This window comes from Mastacembelus armatus, chromosome 4, assembly GCF_900324485.2.
Source record: "Mastacembelus armatus chromosome 4, fMasArm1.2, whole genome shotgun sequence".
NCBI classification, from domain to species: domain Eukaryota; kingdom Metazoa; phylum Chordata; class Actinopteri; order Synbranchiformes; family Mastacembelidae; genus Mastacembelus; species Mastacembelus armatus.
Genome location: NC_046636.1, coordinates 26,762,987 through 26,789,642, shown reverse-complemented (window position 1 = coordinate 26,789,642; position 26,656 = coordinate 26,762,987). Strand labels below are relative to the sequence as shown.

Sequence of the window (26,656 nt, the reverse complement as noted above, 5' to 3'; positions counted from 1 at the left end):
TATGGCTGAGCATTTTTGGCACAGTTGAGGCTTTAGCGGAGATCATTTGTGTCGTGACGCAGTTCGGACAGATAAGTTGTCACGTTCGAAACAACAAACTGCAAACGCTGCCTCTGTTCACGGCGTCACTCGCTGCTCCAACTGTGCCGAGATCTTTGTCATCACCCCCTTATTCTCTGGCCCAACTGAGCTTCACATGCAAAAGAAACGTTTCCAAAAACCTGAAAGGCGACTAAGCCAGCATCATATTGGATATATAAATAAGAACCTTCTTCTTTAATTAAGGATAGTTTTGAGTAGTAATTTGGGGTGGACGACTAAAATTGATGACTAAAATTGACACTACAGTGTCAACAGTGTTATGTTTACAGTATATTTGGTCATATCCGTATCGCCCACCCCGAGTAGCATTCAGTCGTTCACGCATCACATCACAACACTGTTGTAGTAGAGCGACAGGTACATCTTTTCCACAAGTACAGTATCAGTCATACCTAATCAGATCACAGGTCTTTGTGGGTTTACTGCAAACTTCACTCACATCTCATCGAATAACAGAAACTAACTCTGGACACTGTCGTTGAGCAGGCGGGAGCCGTGGGGCTCTGAGTGGTTAATATTTTACACAGTAACATGTTTGATAAACCATGTTACAGTACTGATGTGTAATGATGGCAGGAAAATATGCTGATCTGGCTTTTAGATTAAAAGGAAGAGATCTCAGATAAAATCCATGAACTAAACGACTCTTCCCTGGTCCCTGGAAATATCTGCTGTCACCAACTCGTACACAGCAGAAACACCTGGGACACAAATGGCGCTCTCATAAAATGCAGCAGCAACTCCAAAACAAACCACCAATTATAAATTAAACTACAGCAACCACAGTGACAGCTAAATGCAAATGAAACGTTAGCTTTTACTCCCGACGTGGGGATTGAGGAAGACAAACTGAAACAGATGCTTCTTGCACAGACGGACGACATCTGCGGCTGCTCCTGCAGCACAACATGCTGTTCACTGAAACAAGAGCTTGACTTTCACTGGCGGAGGTAGGGAGAAGAGAAAAATCCCTCATTTTCTACAGATACAGCAGCTGTTCGCACTGAACAGACACACAGTAAACCAGGGAGATGAGGGAAACCAAAGTCAAATGAAACAGTTACCTTGAAACTAAACATCTTCCCATCAACACCAGCTGCTTTGTATGTGTTTGTCTACTAACAGTATGTGTGTTCAGTCTGGCTTCAAAATATCACTTTTAGAATTTTAAACATGAATAAATACATTTTGATTAAATAGCTAGAGGATTTTTCCCTCAATTATTTGTTTCTAAGACAATTTCATAGCTGTTTCCAAAATCATTCCCATGTCATGCATTCTTAAATACCATAACTGCATACGTAATGTTTCGAAAGCAGGAATGCCTAGTTAATATTCCCAGTGCTGGATGATTATCAGAACAAACGACAAGCTGAGAGGTGAAATATTGTGAAACAGCACCAGCTGCAGCCATGAGGTCTAGCTAACAACATCACCTTCATCATCTGAATCCTGTATTTAAGTCAGAGGGTGGACGGAGTTTGAAGAGGGGACAGGTAGAAATGAATTTATTGGGAAACATAATTCAGAGCTCCCCTCTCATGTAGAATCACGCCGCTCGTTCCCCAAAGATACACCAACAGTTAGAACCAGAACTCCGACCTAAGGCCTAAACCTTTCCCTGTGCAGCTCTGTTAAGGGTGAGAGCGACCACTATACCCTGTTCTACTGTACAAAATCACAGTCACTCCAAGTCATTTACTGAATCTATCAAATGTTAGCAACGATAAGACAAAAAGTCACCTGAATAACATTCACAGTGCCCTAATAAAAACAAAACTGTAAGTGAAGAAATAAAATGCTCTAAAACAAACAAACAAAAAGAATAGAACTTATTGGGCCCTATTTTCCTTCCCTTTCCTTTTGTGTCACTAATGTTCAGCCATGGTCGTCCCAGGAGGGCGTCTCGCTTGTACTTGGACCTTCGTGCCAGGTGGTGGCGGCGGAGAGCCTGTTATAGATGCTTCTCCTTGGCGACTCCGTTCTGCACGTGCTTCCTGCAAAGACACCAAGACGACAGAGACTAAAGTGAACCGGTGCTGGGAATGAAGAGAGAACGAGCTCGTCGAGTGAGGCGATGAGAAGATGGAGGAATCAGCAGTGTTGAGTGTTAAGGACTTCCACACAGTCACATCTTCAGATGGTCTCAGGCTCTTGGATCCTATCCATCTATGGATCTATAAACCTAAGACACCTTAGACCCTGTAAGTGGTTTCTGAACTCATAGGAGTGGCTGTGTTGTGTCAGCAGTAGTCTTGGTGTCAAAGATGATAACACATGACAGGCAGCTCCACAGATGAACAACAACATCTGCTGAATCCATAACTTCAGATAAAAACACAAACAGGTTGACGCTGGTTTGAATCAAGTGAGCAGGGGCTGAGTGTTCACTTCCACACAGAAGACGCCATCATGTCGAAACAATGGCTTCTTTGGAAAGAGAAACAGTTCAAAGGAATAAACCTACTGCTCCTTAGTATTAAACTGCATCTCCTGTTACAGAGCAAAGATAATTCAATTCAGCAACATAACATTTAACAAACTCACTTTTTAACCTGCCAAAACTGGCTCTTCCCCACACTGTGCAGACTGTGGTCCAACGTACATATATGGTGGTAACACTGGTCTCAAACCAGTGGCACTAAAATATGTTTGTCCACACTTATGAGGCCCCAGTGTCACAGCAGAGTCAGTTATCACTGGTGTGGAAACCTGTTTTTACTCATGTCTACTTATTCATGACCCGTCTTTAAACAAATGATTTACTGGAAATTCCACAAATAGAACATTTGGTTTCCTGCCAAACCCTCTGCTCTTAAAAACATTTACAGTGACAACCTGCCAACAGATGGCTGGTGTTTTTTTTTCCACTCTGAACTGAGGTCTCTCTGTCAGACTAAACAAATGAGAGGAACTGAAGGTGCAGCTCACCCCTGGGCAGACCTGTGACGTGCAGCATCGTCATCAAGCTTTTCTTGATGCAGGTCAGCGGCTGCCTTGCTGCTGTCCTCTTCCTCGTACTCCCTGACGTCATTCACCTCCTTCATCTTTAGCACCTTCACTACAAAAAACACGATGAACTACAAGACACAAGAGAGGAAAACGTATCAGGTGATGACATCGTTGTGCCGGTTTTCTAGCTTTGAATTACAAAACCAGGCACCCCCATGATTCATACCAGCAAAATCCTGAAACCATAAAGCACATACAGTAAAGGCCTCTCAGTGTCAGTATGTGTGTCCTCACCAAAAACCAGTAGATGTTCATGAGCAGCAACGCAAAGAGAAGCGCGTTGAAGAAGAAGTAGAAGGGGATGTTGGGCACAGTCTGCAGGCTGGTCACACACGTGGCCCACAGCACTTTCAGAGGGAACCAGTAGAGACGGAACCAGAACCTGACAGGAACGGTAATGTTCATGTTCATCTTCAGTGTCTTTGTGAGTCAAAATGATGACGCTGACAAGACCACAAAACATTTAACTGTGATAGAGAGCAGGTGATGCACGAAGAGAGGAGGGGGACACAGACAATGAGTCGCACCAACTCTGGGTGTGTGTGCGTGCGTGTGCGCTGACGCTCACCAACTGACGCTGAAGCCGAGAGAGGCCAAGTTGGACAGAATGTCGTTGAGAAGGTGATAACTTCCACCTCTGGGCTTCAGGTAGATGTTGAGTTTGGTGAACTCCAGCTGGACGTCATTGATGTCGTGGAGGAACAACACCAGGATCCCTACGTTGTGGTATCTGAGGGGCAGGGAACATGTGTTACAGCTGAGGTTAATACAGTCCAAAAACAGGAATACTGTAACTGTGAATAGGATACTGTACAGATGGAGTCGGCAAAAGACAGAAAAGCAGTTTTTTAAAAATGATATAGCTGTTCCCTGGTGTCAGCATCTCTATTTCTGACTGTATGGGTTTACCTGTTCTTGCTGAACTGTTTCATGTGACTGTGAACCAAATAATTAAATTTGTAGGCAGAAGGTCAAAATCCTCGTGTGCATGCAGGATTCTATTATGTCCATGTTTCAGTGCTAATGTTCGGGTCGTCCAAAGGTAAAAATGAAAATCAACCGACCAGGTTCCTGGTGCCATGATGCATTAGACAGCTGAGTGCTCAAAGTGCACAAAAATACCTGAAGGCATAGGAGAAGCTAATGAGTGCCAGTGTGATGATGTGGTGCACCACCATGACAGCAGAGTCCTTCCTCCATGCGTCCATGTAGACTGTAGCATAAATGGAGTGGCCATAGAAGCTGCCCTGGATCAGGTAGGCTATGGCGATGTCTGTAGGCACTGACATACCACTCCTCCAATCTGCAGCAACAGGTGGGAGAGAGAGAGCTCAGGGAACGATACACAACATGAAGTGTTTTTTATTCTAAAGACATGTATCTTAGACGCTTCACAGAGCTGATTTATCTGGTGCAGATAATGAAGATGTTGTTTAACCAGCTCTGTATCATTAAAACCAAGGTAAAGCAGATCTTGTCGTATTCATTCACACGTTCATTTCTTCCAGACTGGACTAGTCATGTTTTCCGATCTGCCAAAATCTCACCTTCAGGGCCTCCAGGTGGTCTGAAATGCCAGTCTCATGTTAATAACCAACAGTCGATCACATTTTCTCCCAGCTAAGAATCAACTAAAAAGCACTTTAAATAATTTAAAGTTCAGCATATACACTTGAACCCATTTGGCCAGCTAGTGGAGTTTGAACAGATCATTGATTAGGGCTAAGTCAAATATCTGAACAGAAACCTCCTGAGATGTTTGAGTAAGGTTGGTCTCTCGTGGAATGAGGTTGCATTCTGGTCTTGTCTAATATTCGTTGATTGGACCTTCCGTCATTAAACAGAAGAACTGCTGCTAGATGGGTCACAACAGGTGGGGGCACCGAACCGGAGCCCGTATTTTCTCCTGGCGACTTAAATCTTCTTTTCTTCAGAATCTCTCACACACACACACACACACACACACACACACACACACACACACACACACACACACACACACACACACACACACACACACACACACACACACACACCACCCTCTGTTGCTCCTACCACTCTGTTATTGAGATTTCTCTTCAGTTTCCAAATTCTCACCTTTTTTTTTTGTAGCTTGATATCTCTCTCCCTCCTGCTTCCTCAACACTTCCAGCCACAATTCAACGTTACTGCACATATATCAGGCTGCCAACTATAAGAGGCGGTGCAGCTATTAAAAATGAACCTGGCACCATTAACCAGCTTTCGCTAGCTCCACTCAGAGCAAAGGAACTGGACGGCATCCACACCTCCTCCATGTCTGATGGAAGAGGCTGAGCGACTGTAACAGACATTGCTGGGTCGTAAGTGGAATTCTCATTGCACATCTATCCTCCATTGTCAGTGCAGTGACGATCATTGTCCTGGTCTCTAACCATGATTCTGTTTTCTATTAGGCACAATTATGCAGATAATTTTTTTTTAATGGTGAAATATGTATTATATTATAAATATCTCGAGGTGTTACCTGAACACCTGAAGTGGTATTTTACCCCACACATAATCTCTATAGGATGTTCACACTGTCGTGTATCTTACTGTAAAAGACAGAGGGCGGGTCATGGAAAAAGGAGTAGGAACTGAAGAAGAGCAGGTAGGTGCTGTATGACCACGACATGGTGTAGAAGGCCAGTTTCCACGCGCTCTCCGGCATCTTTGCAGCATCTTTGGGCATGAGGTTGCACCACTGTGCTAGAGGCTGCAGAGAGAGAGCACAGAGACGTCAGGCAGACACATGACAGGAAGTGTGAAAAAGTAGTGCTGAAAAAAATCTGTTTCTTTGGTCAAGCAGCCTGGTAACAGCTTGTAAACCGATAGTTGTATATACATTCAGACACACACTCTCTTTCTTTCCATATGTTGTTCTTTACACATGCAGCGTCCAAAGCAAGACAGAAGCAGTCCGCTCATGGTTTCTAACACTAGCAGAAATAGAAGAAGTCAGAGAGAAAGACAACCAAAAAAAGCAATTATGAAAATCGCAGCATGCAACATTGATCATTTCTGTCAAACATGTAAAGGAAGCACACACACACACACACACACACACACACACACACACACACACTTTTTCAATGCAATAGTGTAACTGGAGGCAGCAAAGTGAAAGCTGCTTCTGTCAGCGATACAGTACATCTCAAACTACTGTTACCATGATTCAACACCCAGTGACCGATTACACAGGAAGCTGTAGTTAGATGCAGTGTCTATTTGTTGTTTATTGTTGCTGTTCTTTTCTCTCTCCTCTATCCACTCACCCCAACCGGTCGAGGCAGATGGCCGCCCAAACCGAGCCCGGTTCTGCTGGAGGTTTTTTTCTTCCGTTAAAGGGAGTTTTTTCCTCTCCACTGTCGCCAAGTGCTTGCTCATAAGGGAATTGTTGGGTTTTTAGTTTTAGTTTTTGTAAAGTGCCTTGAGATGATTTGTATTGTGATTTGGCGCTATACAAATAAAAAAAAAAAAAAAAAAAATAGATGAAACCATGTGGTCTTAGAAAACCATTTTCACATAAATTCTTTTTACCAATCTTTTATCTGTTGTTTCAATTTCTTTTTCATCCATTTCTTCCTTTTCTCCCCACTTGTCTTCTCAGCCTATCTCCATTTACTGCATTTAATGGGTTACTTCCTCACAAAAGAGCCGGGAACAGGGAAGTTAGCTGACACTGATGTGAGATAAAATGTAATAGCATTAGTGATTCTCATCACACACACACACACACACACACACACACACACACTCCGATCAGAGGCTGCTAATCGCTGTGGAGCACAGGGCACTCACCACATTCTTTTCAGTCTCAGTACATCTGTATCAGCTCCCTGTCATTTATTCCTTATTCCTCTCATGTCCCGCCTTCCTCCTTCCTCTCTCCACTTCTGTCCCCCCCGCCTGCGACATTTATTTATAGAGGCCAGCTGTCAGCATACAGTATACCCCCGTCTTCCACCTCCACCCCTCAAAACGCTAAATGACTGTATGTTACTGCAAACAAACACCAGCCCCTTAACATTCTTGTTGCTGTTACGTTTCTTATTAATGCTCACATTTGCACGTCCTGTCTGTTCTAGTTACTTCTCTATTCTCTATTTCATTCATCTTACATCCCAGGAAGTTTTAGCAAAGCTGAAAAAGACTTGAGAGCAGAGAGGATAGTTAATAATAATAATAATAATACATTTTATTTCATGGCGCCTTTCAAAGTCTCAAGGTCACCTTACAGATAGAAAAGGAAGCATACAGCATGATATACATAGAGTGCATTAAAACAACAGTAACAAGAATACATAAACGGCGGGAGAGAATGTAAAGGCAAAAGCGTGGATTATCTAGGAAGTGGGCGAAGTACAGTAAAAGTAAATTGAAATACAGAAACCCAGATGACAGAACAACAAATATGAAACAGTATGAGACAATATGAAATAGGCAGAGGGTGGTAGGACATCACGGGCTGCTTTGAGAAGTTAAGAGAGTTAGGTGGAAAACGCTATACGGAACAGATATGTTTTGAGTGATGATTTAAAAGTTGATAAGTCCGGAGACGACCGGATGCGATGAGGGAGAATGTTCCAAAGGCGGGGCGCAGTGTGGCTGAAGGATCTAGCGCCCATGGTGGCCAGGCGCGCTGTAGGGGTGCAGAGGAGAGTGGAACTGGAGGAGCGGAGAGGACGAGGCGGAGAATAGATATGAAGTAGATCAGTGATGTATGGTGGGGCAATAGAGTGGAGGGCTTTGTAGGTGAGAAGGAGGATTTTATAGTTTATACGGAAGGACACAGGGAGCCAGTGAAGTTGTTTAAGGACAGGGGTGATATGATGTGAGGATGGAGTTCTGGTGATGATTCGGGCAGCAGAGTTCTGGACAAGTTGAAGTTTGCGAAGTGATTTGAGAGGTAGACCAGTGAGGAGTGAGTTACAGTAATCCAAACGAGAGGTGACAAAGGCGTTAATGAGTATTGCCGTGCTATCGGTGGTGAGTGAGGAACGGATGCGGTTTATGTTACGGAGATGGGAGTAGGCCGACCGGGTAGTGGTATTGATATGCTGAGTGAAGGAGAGAGTACCGTCTAGGATGACACCCAGGCTTTTAACTTGGGGGGAGGGGGGGACAGTATTGTTGTCAATTTGAATGGAGAAGGTGCTGGTTTTAGAAAGGGTGGATCTGGTGCCCACGAGGAGAATTTCAGTTTTGTCAGGGTTGAGTTTCAAAAAGTTATGGGTGAACCAGGATTTGATATTATGTAAGCAGGTAAGGAGGGAGGGAGGGGGGGGGGGTAGAAGATGGAGCAGCAGAGAGGTAGAGCTGGGTGTCGTCTGCATAACAGTGGAAATTGATGTTATGTTACCTAAGGATATTTCCGAGAGGAAGGAGATAAATAATAAAGAGGAGGGGCCCCAGGACAGAGCCCTGAGGCACGCCACAACTGACAGTAGTTGTTATTGCTGTTATGGTAACATCAATTATTCATGGTGAGCTGCATGTTTAGACAAACTCACTGTGTTTATGTACCTAGGTGTTGGTCTTGCAGCTGGTATTGATATTGAGAAATGTTTTTGTTTTTTTGGCTCTACATATAGAAGGTGGCCAGAATAAACACACCTGAATATGATGCAGCTGAGTAAAATATCAGTATAACCTCAATATAAACAAAAACACTGGACCCTATAGGGATCTTAAAATAGAATAGCTCCATTGTACAGTTTACATTACATAGTACAGTTTCACCTAAAAACATGGCCACATGTTCAAACACACTGGAAGTGTAAAGACTGTGGTGATGGACGACACCTTAACTGCCAGGAAAACCTTTTTAAGTCTAAAATCCCTCCTTGTCGTACTGTAACACGGTGTCAGTGGCTAAACCAGTCCCCTGCTACTGGCTGGGCTTCCTTACAAGGTGTGGTCATACTGGGTACAAGAAGATGTCATGCGTCAGAAACAAGGTTTATCTGAAAGCAGATTTCCATTTGAGGTATTTATTGATGCTCTGGGGAAGAGCTGGTCTCTCTATATTCCCAATCAGGACTCTGTGTGTGCTACCCAGACCACCAGCTGACCAGGTCCTATCCACCCACGGCAAACACGTACTTTTTAGTTTTCTATGTCAACCTGCAGACTAGGGGCTTTGTGGGTCAAGGACACTGAGATAATCCACTTGTCCTCTGTTGGACAGAGGACAGTGCCTTGAATTACACTCAGCTGGGATCTATGACACCCCCCCCCCCCCCCTTCCTGTGACACAGAACTTGTTCTGTAGCTCAGAACATCATTTCACTGCCTCATATTTCCTGCTAAAGAGAGAAGAAGGCTTGAGCTGAAGAGGAAGAGGAAATAGAAGAAAAACCAAGAAGAAATTACACAGGCAGAGTGTGTATGAAAAGATAAGAGTCAGGCTGAATGAGACTTGATGACAAATGACTGGTTTACTTGGAGACCATGCAGGGATGCTGGCTAAGTGAAAATCCCTCCATTTCTGCTTCACTCCAGTCCTCCTTCATCCGTCTCTTTCCCTACTTATCTACAAGTGCACCATTATGGTTCTCCTGTTCTCTAGAAGTTTTCCGTCCCACCTCTCTGCCCTTCCTGAAAGCGACGACAGAAAAGAGAGGGTGAATAGACTCCACTGGCCTGTTGCATAAGAAGATAAACTGAGCCAGCGAGTCAGGATGTTGGCTGTGATGTGAATCTGTTCAAAAAGGCTTGCTAGCCCACTCACTCTCTTTCACTACTTTTAGCTCTGTCTAGCTTCGTTCTCTTTCTTTGGCCTTGACGTTGGTTTGTCCATCTCAGTGTCACTTTTAAACTCAGTTCTCTCAATGATCTCTGCCCACTTAACGTCTTAGTCCAGGCTCGGGGCAAATAGGATTTAAGGCTAATCCAATGGGTGGACAGAGTTTTAGACTATATATATATACACATAAACAAATAAACATAGTCTATTCATCTGCGATTAACGACAACATCTCTAAGTAGTTTGTGATCCATTGATTTTAATGTAGTTTGCTTTATTATTATCCTCTGCTCATCAAATATTTCCTTCATTACACATCTATCACACCTCACACCACTCATCTAAATTAACCTCAGTGCCTACCTCCCCCTTTGGGTTCCTCACAAGGTGATGAGTGGACAGCTGGCAGGGGGATAAAGCTTTTGACCCACATGAGGGCAGAATAATCCAGAACGTACATTTATACATCCAGTCACTAAGGTTATCCTCAGAAGCCTTCAAGTAGTTAGTTCCCTAGTGGAAGGCTTTTAATGTGAAACAGCAACAAGCAATGTAAACATAATGTAAGAGTGATGTCATTTCAATAAGTGTTAAACCCAGTAGGTTAAGGTGCAGATCACATTAAAGACCATGTTGAACTGATTCACGTTAGGGTCGTTTGCTGCACATCACACTGCCCTCTCTCATGTTTCCTTCGCCCTGTACAGACTGTGGGCACTGGCTGTCCTGTTTTTAAGTCTCTCTCTCTCTCATAACCTCTCATGCTCACTATTTGAGAAATAATCCTAAATAAACTGGTCATGAGGGTTTACTTTTATTTATTAATATATTTATCATTAGTTTTTAATTAGTCTGATGTTTGATTTGATTTTATTGTTCTGTTGATTTGTGGCTAATCATGTTGGTCAGCTGTCTGGTTGTTGTTTTGACCTGTTTCTGAAGGTCAATGCAACATAGCTGGAATATTGATCCTGAACATTTGGACATCACTTGACTAAAAGCAGACGTTCAGATGCCAAACTGTCAACACTGAGCAACATAATCTGCACATAAGTACAGGACTGGGCAAGAACTGAGGACCCACCAAGCATCCATCAATGAGTAAGTGACCCCTGTTTATGACTGGCAGTCTACTGCAGTAGTCTGTACGGTGGAAAAAGACCTTATGAAACATCTGTCCTTGCATTAATGCACCGGTTACCTCTGAACATTAAAGTATGAGAACATTATCAGGGACACTGGCGGCTTTGTCTTACAAAAATATCCAAACTATGTACTCAACAAATCTAAAGTGCATGAAGATCATGAAGAAAAAATTCTGACCGCTACTCATTTGTTTACCTGAACTAAGGTTCTCAAAACATTTAAGCATTTCTATGAATATGTTTCTTATATGTCAATATCTGACATTCACAGCATGGTCACCAAATTACAAATCATACCTGCAACACTTTCAGTTCCTGTGGCATAAAAACACCAGATCTAGTCAAATTAGGAATCACTTTGATGCATTTATGTCTCGCATGTGTAAGCATGCGTATTATTTCCAGCACGTGTGTGTTAGACATTTGTTTTGTGTGTGTGTATATGCAACAGACACATCCAGCAGCTGCACATGGCAGATGATTAAGTTTAAACATACTTATATTTCTACTACCACATTATTTGTAATGCAGCGTCATGTTTTCTTAATATTACAGATTAATGGGACTGGATAATAAAAACTATTCAATTAATCATAATATTTGAAAGATTCAATAAATGCAAATTCTTAAAAACTGCCAGAACAATGTTTTTACATTTTTAAGTACACATATAAATCTGCACTAAATGTCACTGATATACGCAGTGGTTGCTTTGAAGTGGTTCATGAGTGAAAGACGTGTAAAGGTTTACAGTAGTGTAGTGACTGTGGTGACTCTGGATTATTAGCCGACTCTGGCTGCATCTACATGACGATCTGAGCCCTGTTGCTGTTTGATGGAGAGATATTATCTCTGGCTTACAAACCTTGAGGCTGTACACGTTGACTGAACAGGGTGTAAACTAAGACCAGGGAGCTACTGTCCACAAAATGAGGTCAGATTGACATTCCGTCAATACAAACATGCAAATGAATTAATAAGCAAATGTTCGGTTTGTGTTTGAAGTGCAACAGTGGCATTAATCTGCTCTAACTGTTCCCTCAAGAATCAAAATAAACCGATTCTGGACCTTATGACTCAAAATTGAATGACACAGAAACTAGTGCTAACATATCGATTTGAGTCAATTATGATTTTCCATTAAAAGTTAATGACTTGGTTACAAATTCTGAATTTGACATCTTCTGCCTTTGTGAACAAAACATAAATTCACTTATATCTGGAATTAGGTAAAACCAACAAAAAGTGAGTAGAAAGACAGAAAGACAGAAGAGAAACCAAGAAGAAATTACACAGGCAGAGTGTGTATGAAAAGACAAGAGTCAGGCTGAATGAGACTTGATGACAAATGACTGGTTTACTTGGAGACCATGCAGGGATGCTGGCTAAGTGAAAATCCCTCCATTTCCGCTTCACTCCAGTCCTCCTTCATCCATCTCTTTCCCTACCTATCTACAAGTGCACCATTATGGTTCTCCTGTTCTGTAGAAGTTTTCTCTCCCACCTCTCTGCCCTTCCTGAAACCAAGTGAAGACAGAAAAGAGAGGCCTGTTGCATAAGCAGATAAACTGAGCCAGCGACTCAGGATGTAAACATATATGTCAATATGGTTTCAAATTTACTTCTATCTGGAATAAGCTAAAACCAACACACACACACGCTGAAATATTAAGACCAAGCTGCTCCCTGTACAGCTACAAGACATATGGCGTCTTTCATAATGCAGCATCCATGCCACTGGTCACAAACAGGGACTCCCTGTGTAATGCATGTGTGTGTGTGTTCAGCTTCTTCAGTTAGAGTTCCTCTGTAGAAGGCTGACCTCATTACACTGACAGTCTAAGAGAGAGTTAAATAATGATCCAATGTCTGAGGTGGTTCAGGTATGGATTACAGCTGGATTAAGGCAGGTCACACAGCACTTGGCTCGGTGCTTTAGCTTCACAAAGACCTTTGCAGTTAATCTGAAACTGTAATCCTGTATCTTTTCTAGCTTTTTCCTTTTTTAGGCTCTTTGAATCCCCAAATCATACAGCAATATACAAGATATATAATATAATGCAGATGCCCCTGAATTTAAATAAATCAATTTCAAAGTCTGCAGAATTTAAATTTTGACACTGTTAAAAAGGTTAGACATTTAATCGTCTCCACTGGGAGATATCAGCCATGCGTTGCCAAAACATATGTTTGAAAGGGACTTTGAAGGGTGACAAGAATGGTCTGTGTTGTCTACTAGGGAGTCACGCCATGACTGCAGTCACTTCATTAGACCCATCTCTATAATTGCTGTCAGATGCCAGTGAGTTCCCCAGCTTGAACTAACTAGCTCTGCAGCTATGCAAATGTTATAGCGCATGGTGGGTGGGGATGAGACAGAGAAGAAGAAACGTGAGGGGAAAGTACATCAGCCGGCAAGATCAGGAGTAAAGAAAGACTACAAGGCTACAAGGCCTTGAAGGCTACAAGGCTACAAGGCTACAAGGGAAACTAAGAAAGAAAGCTGAGCCAAAGTGAATTTTGGTTAGAGAGGAAGATGAAGAAATATGTCACAGACAACACAGACATCATATTAACATAATTAAGTGTACCCTTTGTGATCGTGAAACCATGTGAATGTGTCAGCCACTTCCACAGACACAGAGAGTGACACACGCGCTCTGGACAGCCATAGTACAGTAAAAACACATAAATACACAATCTTTTCAGATTCAAAATGACTCCTCTGACCACTACACTAACACATTTACATAGCGGCCTTGATGGAAGAGACGCCTACAGTCGCAGTGTGTTCCTTTCTAATTAAATCTGTCTATCTGGAGGAAAATAAGGGAGACAGGCAGGAGGAAAAACACAGAGGCTGGCAGCTGCCCTGTATCAAGGCTTCACAGCACATGCCAGGAGAAGAGAGTCCACAAACAGAGCTGATTCATGATCCTGCTTTGTTGCTGTATGTGGCTGCTTTGGCTATAACACTCCCCCCTTTTCTTCTTCATGTAGAAGCTTTGATAAACCTGCTGTCTGTTTTCTGTTCAGATTACAGCAACTCCAGGTTAATACTAGATTTTGATGTGCGAAAGATTCTTCTATAAACCGTCTCATTGAATTAGGAGTCAAACGAGAATTTCAGTTGTCTGTCCTGATGGAGAACATAAAGATGAGGAGAACAACAAACTATATACTTTAATTAAATATGTGACCCATACTCAGAATTTGTGCTCTGCATTTAACCCATCTCAAAGTGCACACACACACACACACACACACACACACACACACACACACACACACACACACACACACACACACACACACACACACACACACACACACACACACACACACACACACACACACACACACACACACACACCATGAACACACACCCGGAGCAGTGGGCAGCCATTGCTGCGGCGCCCGGGGAGCAGCTGGGGGTCCGGGTTACTGACTATGATAGTCAGTGTCCAATAGGATCACTAAATCTAAATTACTCTATTAGTGATCATTTTCTGCTGATTCATCAGTCAATTAATAGAATAAGCCAGGGGTGTCCAACCCTGGTCCTGCAGGTTTTCTAACTATCCCTGCCCTTCCAGGTTCTGATTGGCTGAACACACCTGATCCAGATAATCAGCAGTGAGTAGGTCGAGGTAACCTTTATTATTCCCGAGGGGCAATTTGTTTTGCGGGGCAGGGGTATCTGGAAAACCAGCAGGACAGTAGTGCTCAAGGACCAGGGTTGGACTAAGCCCTTCAGCCCTGGGCAGGTATACCAGCAGCTGAACTTTAAAAGCAAGCCACTAAACATAAGCAGAAGCAAATAAATATGAAGGCTAGATCTAAACATACAGCCGCATCTATCACAGTTACAAATTATGATTAACTGCTGCACAACCTCTGTGTGGCAAACAGTGGGGATGACAGATTTGTGAACCTGTGAGTGCTTTGTATTTATTATGTATGACACACTGAAGCACAAAGGGCAATAGATCTCATTTCAGGCAGTGGCAAAAGAGCTGCTCTCCCAATGCGATGTGAAGATGAATTAGCTAACTGAGTCACAAGCGGAGAGAAGAAGAGGGCCGGATGTGACATAATAACCAAACATCAGGACAACTGCTTGCAATTACTGTCAAAATTACGAGCAGTTCCATGTGAATGGGCAGTCTTGGCTGAATGGATAGCACTTCCACTTAATCACTTATTCAATATTGGATTTCTCTCTGTGGCTCTAATGCACAGTAATGAGCAGAAGCTTAGTGGAAGGTGATATGGCTTCTGTGGTTGGGGACCTTGTCAAACCCCGGACTGCTTTCACATTTAGAACAACAGCGGGGGATAAGGTGCCACTCAGCTATATGCAGGGAGATAAGCTCTGCAACAAAGCTGGAGCTGGCAGCCACAGTGCTGCTCTCCTTTTTGGATGACAGTTTGAGTGTGAGTGTGAGTGTGTGTGTGTGTGTGTGTGTGTGTGTGTGTGTGTGTGTGTGTGTGTGTGTGTGTTTGAGGGGCTATGAGAGGCATTTATGAGAGTGCTCATAAACGGCTGCAGCTGAGAAGGTTTGACCACAGCCTGGCCTATTTGTCTGCGCTCAGCTACGACTGTTATGCCTATTACTAAATATTACACATGCCCTGATTCTGCTGGATAGAAAAACACGTGAGAAATCATAAGTTCTTTTATCTATATAGAGAAATATGTCAGGATGTATTTGTGCAACTGTGGTAACGACTGCCTGCTGTATGCTGAGTCAGCAGGCTTGGCCCCAGATACATAACCCCTCGGCCCAATTCCTTCCTACCCCTGGCTCCCTCTTCGCTATTTGTTCATTCTTCCTCTCTAACTGCATTCTCTCCACCTTTCTACTCTCACCCCAGCACCATAATTGTGCCCACTTTTTTCGTTTTATTAGCTCTTCACTATATCCCTAGCTTCTCCTCCACCGACTGTACTGTGCTGCGTCAGCACACAAGTGACACATGCATGTGTTGGGCTGGAAATATATGCAAACACAGACATATGTATCTGAAACCTCACGTGCTTGACCACAGGCAGACTCACGCATATAAATGTGATGCACAATCTAATAAGATATCAGATGAACACCTGTTTAAACTGTGCAAAAGAACAAGGACAAAACCCTGCCCACGCATATGTGAAGCGTGAACACAAAAAAAAAAGAGGAAGGCATATCTCCTTTCACGTTAGTCAGATATTCAATTATGAGGCACCCTTTTCTCACGAAAACTTTCTGCAGCATATGTGTCACACTCCACACATCTTGCACACTGGCAGTGATATGTTGAATTTAGCTTTGAATTGCTTTTTTTTTTTTCCCTCTGCGTAAATGTCAGCTACGTAAATACTCAAACCACGACTGTGAGGATGATGGTTGACTCACTCTTCCGTTTGTCAGCATTACGTGAAAACACGACAGCATCTTCTGCAAGTACAGCTTGATTTTGTTCAAGTCAGTGTCATACTCTGAGCTCAAGAAACTATAATAACCTCAAATAATGCAGTCGACTGTTTCTGACAACGCCCCTCAGCCTTCGTGAAGTAAGTTCTACTGTCACTCACACACAAACAACCCAGACACAAGGCAAAGGCAGGCCAAAGTGTTTTGCATTATCGTGCCACATCGAGCTTCCCCCCTCGTCTACAGTATACCGCTATAGCACCATCATCATCATCAGAACGTTTATGACATGAAAATACTCCACTCGCAGCTATAATGATGGCAGAATCTACACAAGGGCCATCCACAGGCTGTCTGTGGAGAGAGGGGCCCGTCCCCTGGAAGCACCAACAGGGCGGGATCCTCAGGACTGGAATGGGTTAATAAAAACTGACAGAAATACAGGAGGGCCAATCTGTCAGAGCATGAGCACTTTGCCTCTGTGTGTCGGTGACAAATTGCGGTTAGAAACTATAATGATCCTGCTGATCTTCTGCTCCGTGGTGGCAGCATGCATTTGCGTTGGCCTTGTTTCAAAAAGCCATTATGCAGCTGCATTAGTTCCTATCGTGACAGCATTAGGTGATATTATCATAATCAAGGCAGTTTTTAGAAACAAATGTTGACCAGAGTGCTTTTCAGAGAGATGAGATTAAGAAGATGTTTTTTATAGTTAAGTATATCCAATGACGTGAAGCCAAAAGAAGCCCTTAGGAGGATTTTAAAGCAGCAGGTACAACAAAACCCTGAGAGCAGCTCAAACACAGGTTTCAGGGTTATGGTTAGATTTAGATTCAGGTCAGGTGAGGCCAATGGTTAGACTTTCAGCTGTGTTGTGTTCAAGGTTTGATAAGAAGCTAGGGAATGCATAATGTCAATGACTATCCCACAACATGTGAGCGTGCAGGTCTTTCTCTGGTTGTGTTGACACACTGTGGTTGGGCCATTCTTCACAAAGACAGCGCACACTACTAAATACATACATGACTTTAAGGTCAGGCAGAGACAGGACTAGACCTGTTCCTATATCGTCAATGAGTTGTGCTGTGTTTTAGGCAGATTGTGGGTCAGGTTCATATTTTCTGATAAATTGAGCAGGGTTTTGGTCTTTCTGTTCCTCCTGACCTGTTATCCCAAACCTACAAGTTGATCAAGTACTTGCTAAAATCAGTTATAGTCTGCTTACACCCTGCCCCACATTCAGGATCAACTCCAGTCCAGACCGCCTAGTTTCTGGGCTGCTAACCCGGTTGAGTAGAGTATGTAGGGGGACCGTGGAGATGGTGGATCAGCATGTGTCACCCACCTTAAACAGACATCTTGTCAGTCCCCGCCTGGCCTGCGTCCACAAAAAGGCGGAGAAGAAGAACAGGGCGACTTCGGTCCAGGTAATGTGTGCGTTTTCCAGGAGAGTCCGTCTGGAGAGCTCCACGCCGCAGCTGCTACAGTCCCTCCATGCGCCCCGCATGACGGACGAGGCTCCGCTGATGAGGTCCAAGTATCCCGGCATGGGCTCCACCTCAGCCGGCCCGGCGTCCCCGGTTCGACCGCTCATCGTGGTGCGGCGCAAAGCGAACAAAACCGTGGGAAATTATTCCAACTTAAGGACCGAAGGAGTCAAATGAAGTTCAGGTCGAAGCGTTTCTGATGCGGTCTCAGCGCCAAGTGCAGTCCGGACTGTGGCTAAACCGGCAACGTACCGTCACCTAAAAACGCCCCGAGCAGCTCAACTGTCTAACAATCTTCAGCTGCCTAATTCTTTGTTTCCCATTTTTAGACTTAGTTGTTTTTACTAACGATATCAGGTTTAATAACAGAGAGTGAGCACTAAACAAGATTCCGACAGTTAATTTGGGTCTTGTTTCTTCTCATCATCTTTCCTCTACGCTCAGCGGCGGCAGCGCGTCCCGGTTAGCCGCCTAGCTCAGCTAACACAACACAACACAACACAATAGTGGACGGACCCGCATCGGCAGCAGCTACCGAGTCGACTCGCTGGTCGAATAAATTAACTTAAACCGTGATGGCGCATATACACACACCCACATGTACAATTCAACTTGACGTCTGAGCGTTTTCCGTGTCAGCGTCAAGCAAAGCAGCCGCGCGCGGTTTCTGCCGCTACACCGCGAGGCGTTTGACCGTTATGCGATAACGGCTCTTTGCTTCGCGAGGGAACTCGGCAGCCTGACAAACCGGCACAGGAAGACAAGTTATTGGAGCGAGAAGAAAACAATGATTAAGAATATTATCACGTGTTTTCCCTTCTCCTCCTCCTGTGCCGCCGCTCCTGCCTGGTCAGCGTGTCCGCCGCGCAGCACAAGCCGCGCTCTGCCGGGGGCAGCGAACATTTACGAGAAACGTCGAAAAAGACCGAGGGGGCGTGAACAAAACTAGGACGCGCAATCTTCATTTAAAGAGACAGCGCAGGCAATGACTGACTGACACACACACACACACACACACACACACACACGCACACACACACACACACACACACACACACACACACACACACACACCAGTTGGCTAAACTGTGGTCTCATTATGATGTAAAGAGGCTCTGAAGCACATGTAGTTTATTCTCCAGAAACGACCAATAAAGTATAAAGTGAGTAGCACAAAAAAAGTCCATACCTGTGATAAATTTACAAATACATTGTTGTCAACTGAAATGTGAAACACCTGATGAAGGTTGCTTGACCAAAACATATTTAAACTATTTAATACATCCATCATCTAGACCCCCTTAGTCCTAACCAGGGTCCCAGGGACCTGCTGGAGCCTATCCCAGCTCTCTTTGGGTGAAAGGCAGGGGTCCACCCTGGACAGGTCCCCAGTCCATCACAGGGCCACATAGAGACAAACAACCTCACACACTCACACTCACTCCTATGGGCAATTTAGAGTCACCAATCAACCTGACATACATGTTTTTGGACTGTGGGACGAAACCAGAGGACCTGGAGAAAACCCACACAAGCACAGGGAGAACATGCAGACTCCACACAGAAAGGCCCCTGATGGGTTTCAAACCAGGAACCTTCTTGCTGTGAGGCAACAGGGCTAACCATGCTGCCCTTATTTAATACACTTACCACAAATATTGGTAATGTGTGTATTGCCAATATGTGGATACTGATCATCTGAGATATTGATAATATTTGGTGGTTGCAGCCTTACATTTCTATGATTAATTATTTTATTGTAGGTTTTCTGTGTAAATTACTCGGCAAATAGAAAAATGAAGAAATTAGAAATAGGTTTTTTTCTGATGGAGGAGCTAATATAAATATAGCTAATATAAATATGAAAATAAGTATTTTTTTAACTTCAGTCAGTGGTGAAAAATTTTTTTTTTTAAATTATGTAGTAGTAACCTTCCAACTTTTAGGGTTCCTGGACATTAGTCAGTTACGCCCGTTTATCAACTCTTGGCTTAAATTCATGGCGTCTGCATGTACAGATGCCTGTTTATTCACAAAACTGCATGTTTTCACAGAGTGTGAACGTTAAACATTTATTGTTATTTCAGAGGAATGCTTACATTAAAAGGTGTGCTAACTTCCATAAGAGAAATGCAAACTCAAAGGATGAATACCAAGACAGTCAGGTTTCAATGACTTTTCATCCAATTTAAATAATACAGGCAACATTTGACTTAAACACTTTTTTTCTTGCTAGTAAAAATATCTAAACAATTACAGGTACATATGTAACCACCGCAGTGTGTTATCCTCATGGTGTAAAAGTGAAGTCTGTTTTTGAGGTGTCTCAACAAAAACAGATGCCTTATGCTGTGGCAGTGGGAGCGTACTGCATCGTTAGTCTGTCGAACTCGTTCTCCTGCAGAAAAACAAATAACGGAACAGTTAAATACCAGGAAACAACATTTGACCATAGGAACAGCTGTGTATCTCATAGTTTGGCAATGGTATCATCCAGTTTTATCACATATGTGTACATCTGCATTCTTGTGGAATTGCGACATTATGTGTTACAAAGGCTAAAGATTCAGTCAAATGCTCTCATTGGCTTTGCTCCAAGGACACAAACTGCTTGGCTCTCAAAACAACCAAGTCAGGCAATTCAATTATAATAGAGTAAAGGTTCTGAAGGCTGGCTAACAACTGTGAATGAGGAAGCCAAAATAGCCCTGGCCACAGGTTAGAGACGTCCCTCCTTGTGATGAGTTTTCAATAAGTTCAAAAACAATCACATAAGTAATTAAAATTAAATACAATACAAATTCTACCACAGTTTTAACATAACATCACTAAGTAACATCTGGACATAAACAATTTACCTTGGCTAAATAGTCCTTGAGGAATGGGTGTGTTCTGTGTGCATCTTTCAGTTGAGAGAGGTACCGACTGGTTACCTGAGGGTGGAAGAGAATAGATCACATAAAAGTTAGTCAAGTAACAGTAAAATGGGCTCTGAAGGTTTTCAAAGTAAACATGTAAAATTAAGTAACTGTTATGAAGGCAACGACAGAACTGGGCTCAACAACGTTCTTCTCTGCCAAAACATTTTTTTGTCCACACGAGATACTTCTGCTTTTTTTTTTTTGGTGTTGTTGTTTGTAATCCTCACGACGTTTGTTGTAAAAATGTGAATTTTAACTGAAAACCTAGAAATAGTTGTTGGCTTGTTTGTGGATGTTTCCAGACCACTTTTAATCACATACGATCCAATTGCCACTAAACCGTCATGTGTCAACCTCTGGCCAAGGCCACATTGAACTTCAAATATTGTTGATCTTCGTACAGTTGTGTTCAAAAGTGCTCGTGTAACTTAGTCTTCCTGTGGGATTTTAAGACCTGAGATCTTCACCGGAGCAGATGAGCGACACAGTTAATAATAAAGAACTTCTATCATTGTTCGGGCCCATAAGGCACAAAGACTGATGAACTTTGACCCCATTCAAAGGTTACACTCAGCTATACTATTAAAACTGTCCATAATTCCAGCTAACCTTGAGTGAGATGAGCCAACCAGTGGTTATCACAGCTTTTAATGACGGCTGTGAGTCCATGGTCAGCGTTCTATTGCATTACTATCAAGTTCATCAAACACAGAGAAGATAATTGAGTCTTTATCACATGTACTCTGACTCCCAAGGTGTATAGCTGACACATACTAGATATGCTTAGGGGACATTTTTCATAACACAAGACAAAAACAATTGAGAAGGTTTGTTGGTTAAATGCTTTGGCCTGGTTTGATCCAAGCAAACACATAACACTATTAAGAAGTGCATTTTGGGTTCGTAAGCATAGAATGTTATTCTACAAAAATACTCTAAATTCTCCATTTGTCTTTAGGAAAGTGTAAAACTGATGGCTGCTAACAGCTCTGGGTCCAAAGTCTCACCTCTGGAGCTTTGCCCAGGTGCTGAGTCAGTACTATGAGGTTGATCAGTGTCTCAGGGTGGCTGCTGTCCTGTAAGGGGGAGAGAAAAAAATACACAGACAAACAAAAAACTGAGAAAGTTACTCTCACAAAGTTTGGACAAAGCTGACAAGTGGAAACTAGACAGTGAAAAAAAACAGTATAGTCCGTTTTACACCTTTTTCTTCTGTGTTATCGAGAAATGAACTTAATTTTCTGCAACACCAGAGGTAAACCAGAAAGCAAGGCTGTGCACACAGCTCTTGTGAACTGACTCAGTCTAATGTTACCATGTGCCATGAAAAGGGGAAGTATTGCTCAGTGTATATTTCTACATACAAGCCTGAAACTTTAAAACTACTGTTTATTTATTCCATTCATCACCGTAAAATCATCTGTGAAGTCACACTTAAATTCTGTTAAATTAACTTAATATCAGTGGATTGGAGTTGTAGTTGTATATTTTGTACTTAGAATGAACTGTTTATAAAGTAAAATGATAAAAATGTGTTTGGCACCATCTGCTGACACAAAACAGGAAGTTCATTTTTGCTGATGTAAAGAGAAGCATATAAAAATAGGACATGGTTCATTTGCCCATAACATGCATAATATATAATACATAGCTTGATTTAAACAGGCTTCTTATTAAACTATTATAATAATGACATACCTAATTAATGTCTATTCTGATTGGCTGACAAAACTGTCAATTCCAACGATATTTCAAGACCATATCCAGCATTATATAAACCCAATTCACTCACAAATTTCAAGTTTCATAATGAATGTCCTTAATTTCAGTTCATCAATAAGTTCAGCTTAGCTTAGTGTGATTTGTCATTGTTAAAAAAGCTGGAGAAGCCGTGAGAATTGTCATGTTCAAGGTTGAATTAACATAAGACAGTTCTTGTTTCAGAAACACCACATATTTTATCTTTGCTTACTCTAAAACAATGAATGCACCTTTGAATGCTAAACTTAATTATAATAGATGTCAATCTAAAACCAACCTCATAAACAACCCATTAAGAGCTTTAGCTGAATAAACAACTCTCTCTAAATGTTCCCCACGGTGTGTTCAGTGTGTAAGCGAGGAAGAAATGAAACAACACAGACAAAAACAAATCATCTAACCTTGTCAAGCGCCTCCTGAAGCACTCCCTCTGCCTCCTCCCACTTATTCTGAGCCATGTAACAGGCCGCCTGCCCGTTGAGGAGCAGCAGTGTAGATGAGTACTTGTCTGACATCTCTTGGAAAATGTAATAGGCATCCTGCAGCTTCTCTCCGCCCTGAAAAAAAACATCACAATGCGATAAAATGTAAGCAAGAAATAATATACTGTAATCTTAGTGTTAGTCAGCGATCATGGCGTAAAGCAAATAATAAGCACATGCACCCCTAATGTTGGATTGTTTCTGTAATTTTGTCAGGGGCACCCTACTGCTTCATACTCCTCTGCCTACTAGCTATTCCAAAGCTGACTAAAGTTTCAGTCGGTCACAACATGGCTTCTATGATAATGTGAGAAACAGAGCCTTTATTTAGTTGGTTGGTTAATTAGACGATTAGGTCTATTATGCAAAGAGGTTTTAGAAGACATTTATTTATAAATCAGCTATATATGTTGGTGATGTTACACAAACGGCTCCTCACCACAGCAATATTAACCCAGGCTGTAGCTAGTTGGGTTAGAGTAGCATCCTCATCCTGCTCCTGCATCTTCTTCAGCTCTTTCCTGTTAAATTAAAAGAGTAATGGCAGAATTTTTAGAGGACCGGTTCAAACAGAATATATATCCTTATCTGCGTTTTATGTTATACGTCTCCAGGGCTCCTTTCAATATTGTACAAATAAACAGTCTTAACCAGCCGCAGAGTTGATTTTATGAAGCAGACAAATGACAAATGTCACAGGACATTAGTAAACACATGAGCCTTCACTTACAAAGCTGACCTAACAGTTCAATGCAAAGCATCTACTGTTCATGTTTACTGTACAAAGACATTAAATTACTCCATACCGTGCAAGGTCAACGCGATCCAGACTCAGCAACACCTGAATGGTCATGGCCATGCTGAAAAACAGATAAATGATGGGCATCAGTTTGGTCTTTTTTAATGCATCAAAAACAAAGTAAACTTATTAATCACTGACACGTCACAGGCAAAACCTGAATTTACCACCAAGTCGTGGAAGCCATAGAGTGTTGAGTGATTTTGACAGCACTTAAACTACCTATGCAGTTCGAGGCAGTCATTTCAGCTGTTTTTATATTGATGTACACATTACCAGGGTGGTTGATGAAGTTTTAATGCAAGAAGCAAGGCTAAAAATAATTTGCGCTCTTTGTTGTAGTTCCGATGGAAACTACAAAGTACGAGATGTATATTTATTTGAAATTAGTTTGGATCATGAGTAAAATCTTTCTTTAACCCTTGTGAAGTAAAATCTTGATCCCTTCTTACCACTCCAGGCTTTCCCCTTGGTGCAAAGTCCTGAGGGCAGCGTCCGTGTTCATCTCGTGGTAGTAGATGGAGGCAGCCATGAGGAGGAAGGTGGTGTTGGTGGCATCCACGCTCTTTGCCATCTTCTTGTCCAGATCAGCAACAATAGCATCCCTGCTCAAACAAATGGGAGTAAATAATGAGTATTTATGAGACACATACAGTATAATATAGAATTTTGTTGAGCATAATTAAATATATTGCAGTAATTCCACGGAAATGTTCAAATCTCAGAGCCAATATAGTGAAATATTAATACCGGTACAAAGATCCCATTGATGAAAATGGGAATCAACATGCTGAATTGAAATCTATACCTCAGACTGACAAAGTGTATATGCTGAGCTAAATGTAAAAGCTCTCACCGTTTGTCTTCACTGGACAAATACTCAGCAAACATCTTGACGGCCTGAAGCTCAGGTGGAGAGTTGCCCTTGATGTCATCCAGGACAACAGCATATTTCCGCTGCAGTAACACAGAACACAACAGATCAGGTGAGCAGGTGAGCGCCCACAGGAGCACCTAGTACACATTAGGGTTAGGGGTCTCCAACCCTGGTCCTCGAGAGTTAATGTCTTGCTTGTTTTCCAGGTATCCCTGCCCTACACCCTGTTGATTACCTGGATCAGGTGTGTTCAGCCAATCAGGAACAGGAAGGACAGGGATACCTGGAAAACCTGCATTAGGTTTTCTGTCTGACAACAAACTGAGCTCGGTGTTTTTTTGACGTTTAATGAGACAACAGCAGGAGCTCACCTGAGCAATGTATGCTCTGTACAGAAACATGTCCCTTTCGATCTCCTTCTCCGGTGATGACGGCTACAAAGACAAACGACAGGCTGTTAGTTACCGAGCTGAATTTACTAACATCAGCTAACACACTTAGCGCTGCTGTAGTTAGTTAGTTAGCTGCTGTAGTTAGTTAGTTAGCTGCTGTCAGCCAAGAGGGGCACGGTGAACAAAACGAGCCCCTTCGGAACATTTCACCTTTTCCACGCGTCACCCACCTTCACCTTCTGCGCCTCGTTGATACATTGTTGGTAACTGCCGATATAATACGCGTTTTTCACATCGAACAGCTCATCAACGTCGCCCTGCTGCGCCGCCATGTTGACTGGACAACTTCCGGACACGTAGCGAAAATACGTCACCTGACGGCCCTGTCGGGGCTTCTGAGATGCGTCTCTCCCGCCGCCATATTGGTACGGGCTGTGTGGCCGTGGTGACGTGTCAAATCGTAGTAAACACCAGACTTTGTGCTGCTTTAATCAAATAAAAGTCAAAACCAAACAACAGGGACTAACATTTCATAACTAAGATGCCCCTTAACAATATGTTACTGTTAGGAACAGGTTGAATTAGATTTATTACAGTAACTGAATAATTCTCTTAAGTGATTGTTGATGCTAAGTTAAGATAACTAACTATCAGGTGAACTGAAATGTGCTATATCTAGGGGTTATTAATAACATGACGGAAATTACATCAATCAGGTGTGTCACTGTATGAGTTACTGTGTTACCTAGCATTCAGCTAGTTAAGTGTTTAAAACAGTTTCATGCCTTTATCATGGATATCACTTGTGTCGCTGTCAAAAGGAATTTATATATTTATTTATATTCTATGTTCCGCTTCAACCACTTCAATTTTTCTCTAGATGTTCACTGAAGAACTACACCTGTCTTAGTGATATCCACACCCATGGTAACTGTACACAACAAAGATGACGAGAGGCGGAGCCTTAAAATATCACACATTAAAAATGCAGGGAAAATTAGACTAAAATATCTTTAAAAACTTTGACTAAAATTAGATGAGAACATGGGAATGAGATAGTATCTCGTGGCCACACATTAATTATTGTCAGTCATGTTGAATAGTGTCTTGTTCAGTAAAAAATAAATATAATTTATCACTAAATATAATAAACTCAACTTTACAACAACAACTATTACAACTATGGGCAATTTAGAGTCACCAATCAACCTGACATACATGTTTTTGGACTGTGGGAGGAAACCAGAGTACCTGGAGAAAACCCACACAAGCACAGGGAGAACATGCAGACTCCACACAGAAAGGCCCCTGATGGGTTTCAAACCGGGAACCTTCTTGCTGTGAGGCAACACTGCTAACCACTACTCCACCGTGCCGCCCTATTTACATACATACATACTCATACTCATATTATATATATAATTGAAAATACTACGAGCTATATTTTTGTGCTTGTTTTTATCTTTTGATAAAGGCAGATTTCCGTTTT

General features: G+C 42.4%; 2 protein-coding genes across 3 annotated transcripts; both read right to left on the bottom strand.

The window, feature by feature from the left end:
- Positions 1-24: 24 nt before the first annotated feature.
- On the bottom strand, positions 25-18,829 carry cers1 (ceramide synthase 1). The gene is made up of 7 exons (XM_026304808.2): positions 17,794-18,829; positions 5,692-5,851; positions 4,237-4,417; positions 3,683-3,844; positions 3,349-3,496; positions 3,034-3,182; positions 25-2,099 (listed from the first exon to the last, which is right to left on the bottom strand). Exons 1-7 carry the CDS (start codon positions 18,040-18,042, stop codon positions 2,057-2,059), a joined length of 1,092 nt encoding a protein of 363 aa, XP_026160593.1. The 5' UTR covers positions 18,043-18,829; the 3' UTR covers positions 25-2,056.
- A 1,162-nt stretch (positions 18,830-19,991) lies between these two features.
- cope (COPI coat complex subunit epsilon) lies at positions 19,992-25,551 on the bottom strand. Of its 2 annotated transcripts, XM_026305576.1 has the most exons (10): positions 25,398-25,551; positions 25,147-25,209; positions 24,755-24,855; positions 24,351-24,503; positions 23,906-23,959; positions 23,539-23,620; positions 23,019-23,174; positions 21,864-21,932; positions 20,794-20,868; positions 19,992-20,333 (listed from the first exon to the last, which is right to left on the bottom strand). In XM_026305576.1, the coding sequence occupies exons 1-10, from the start codon at positions 25,497-25,499 to the stop codon at positions 20,280-20,282; spliced, it is 909 nt and encodes a 302-aa protein (XP_026161361.1). In that variant the 5' UTR covers positions 25,500-25,551; the 3' UTR covers positions 19,992-20,279. The 2 variants fall into 2 exon arrangements, with proteins under 2 accessions (XP_026161361.1, XP_026161362.1); XM_026305577.1 differs by lacking the exon at positions 25,147-25,209 and having other exon boundaries at positions 25,398-25,524.
- Between the last annotated feature and the right edge of the window lie 1,105 nt (positions 25,552-26,656).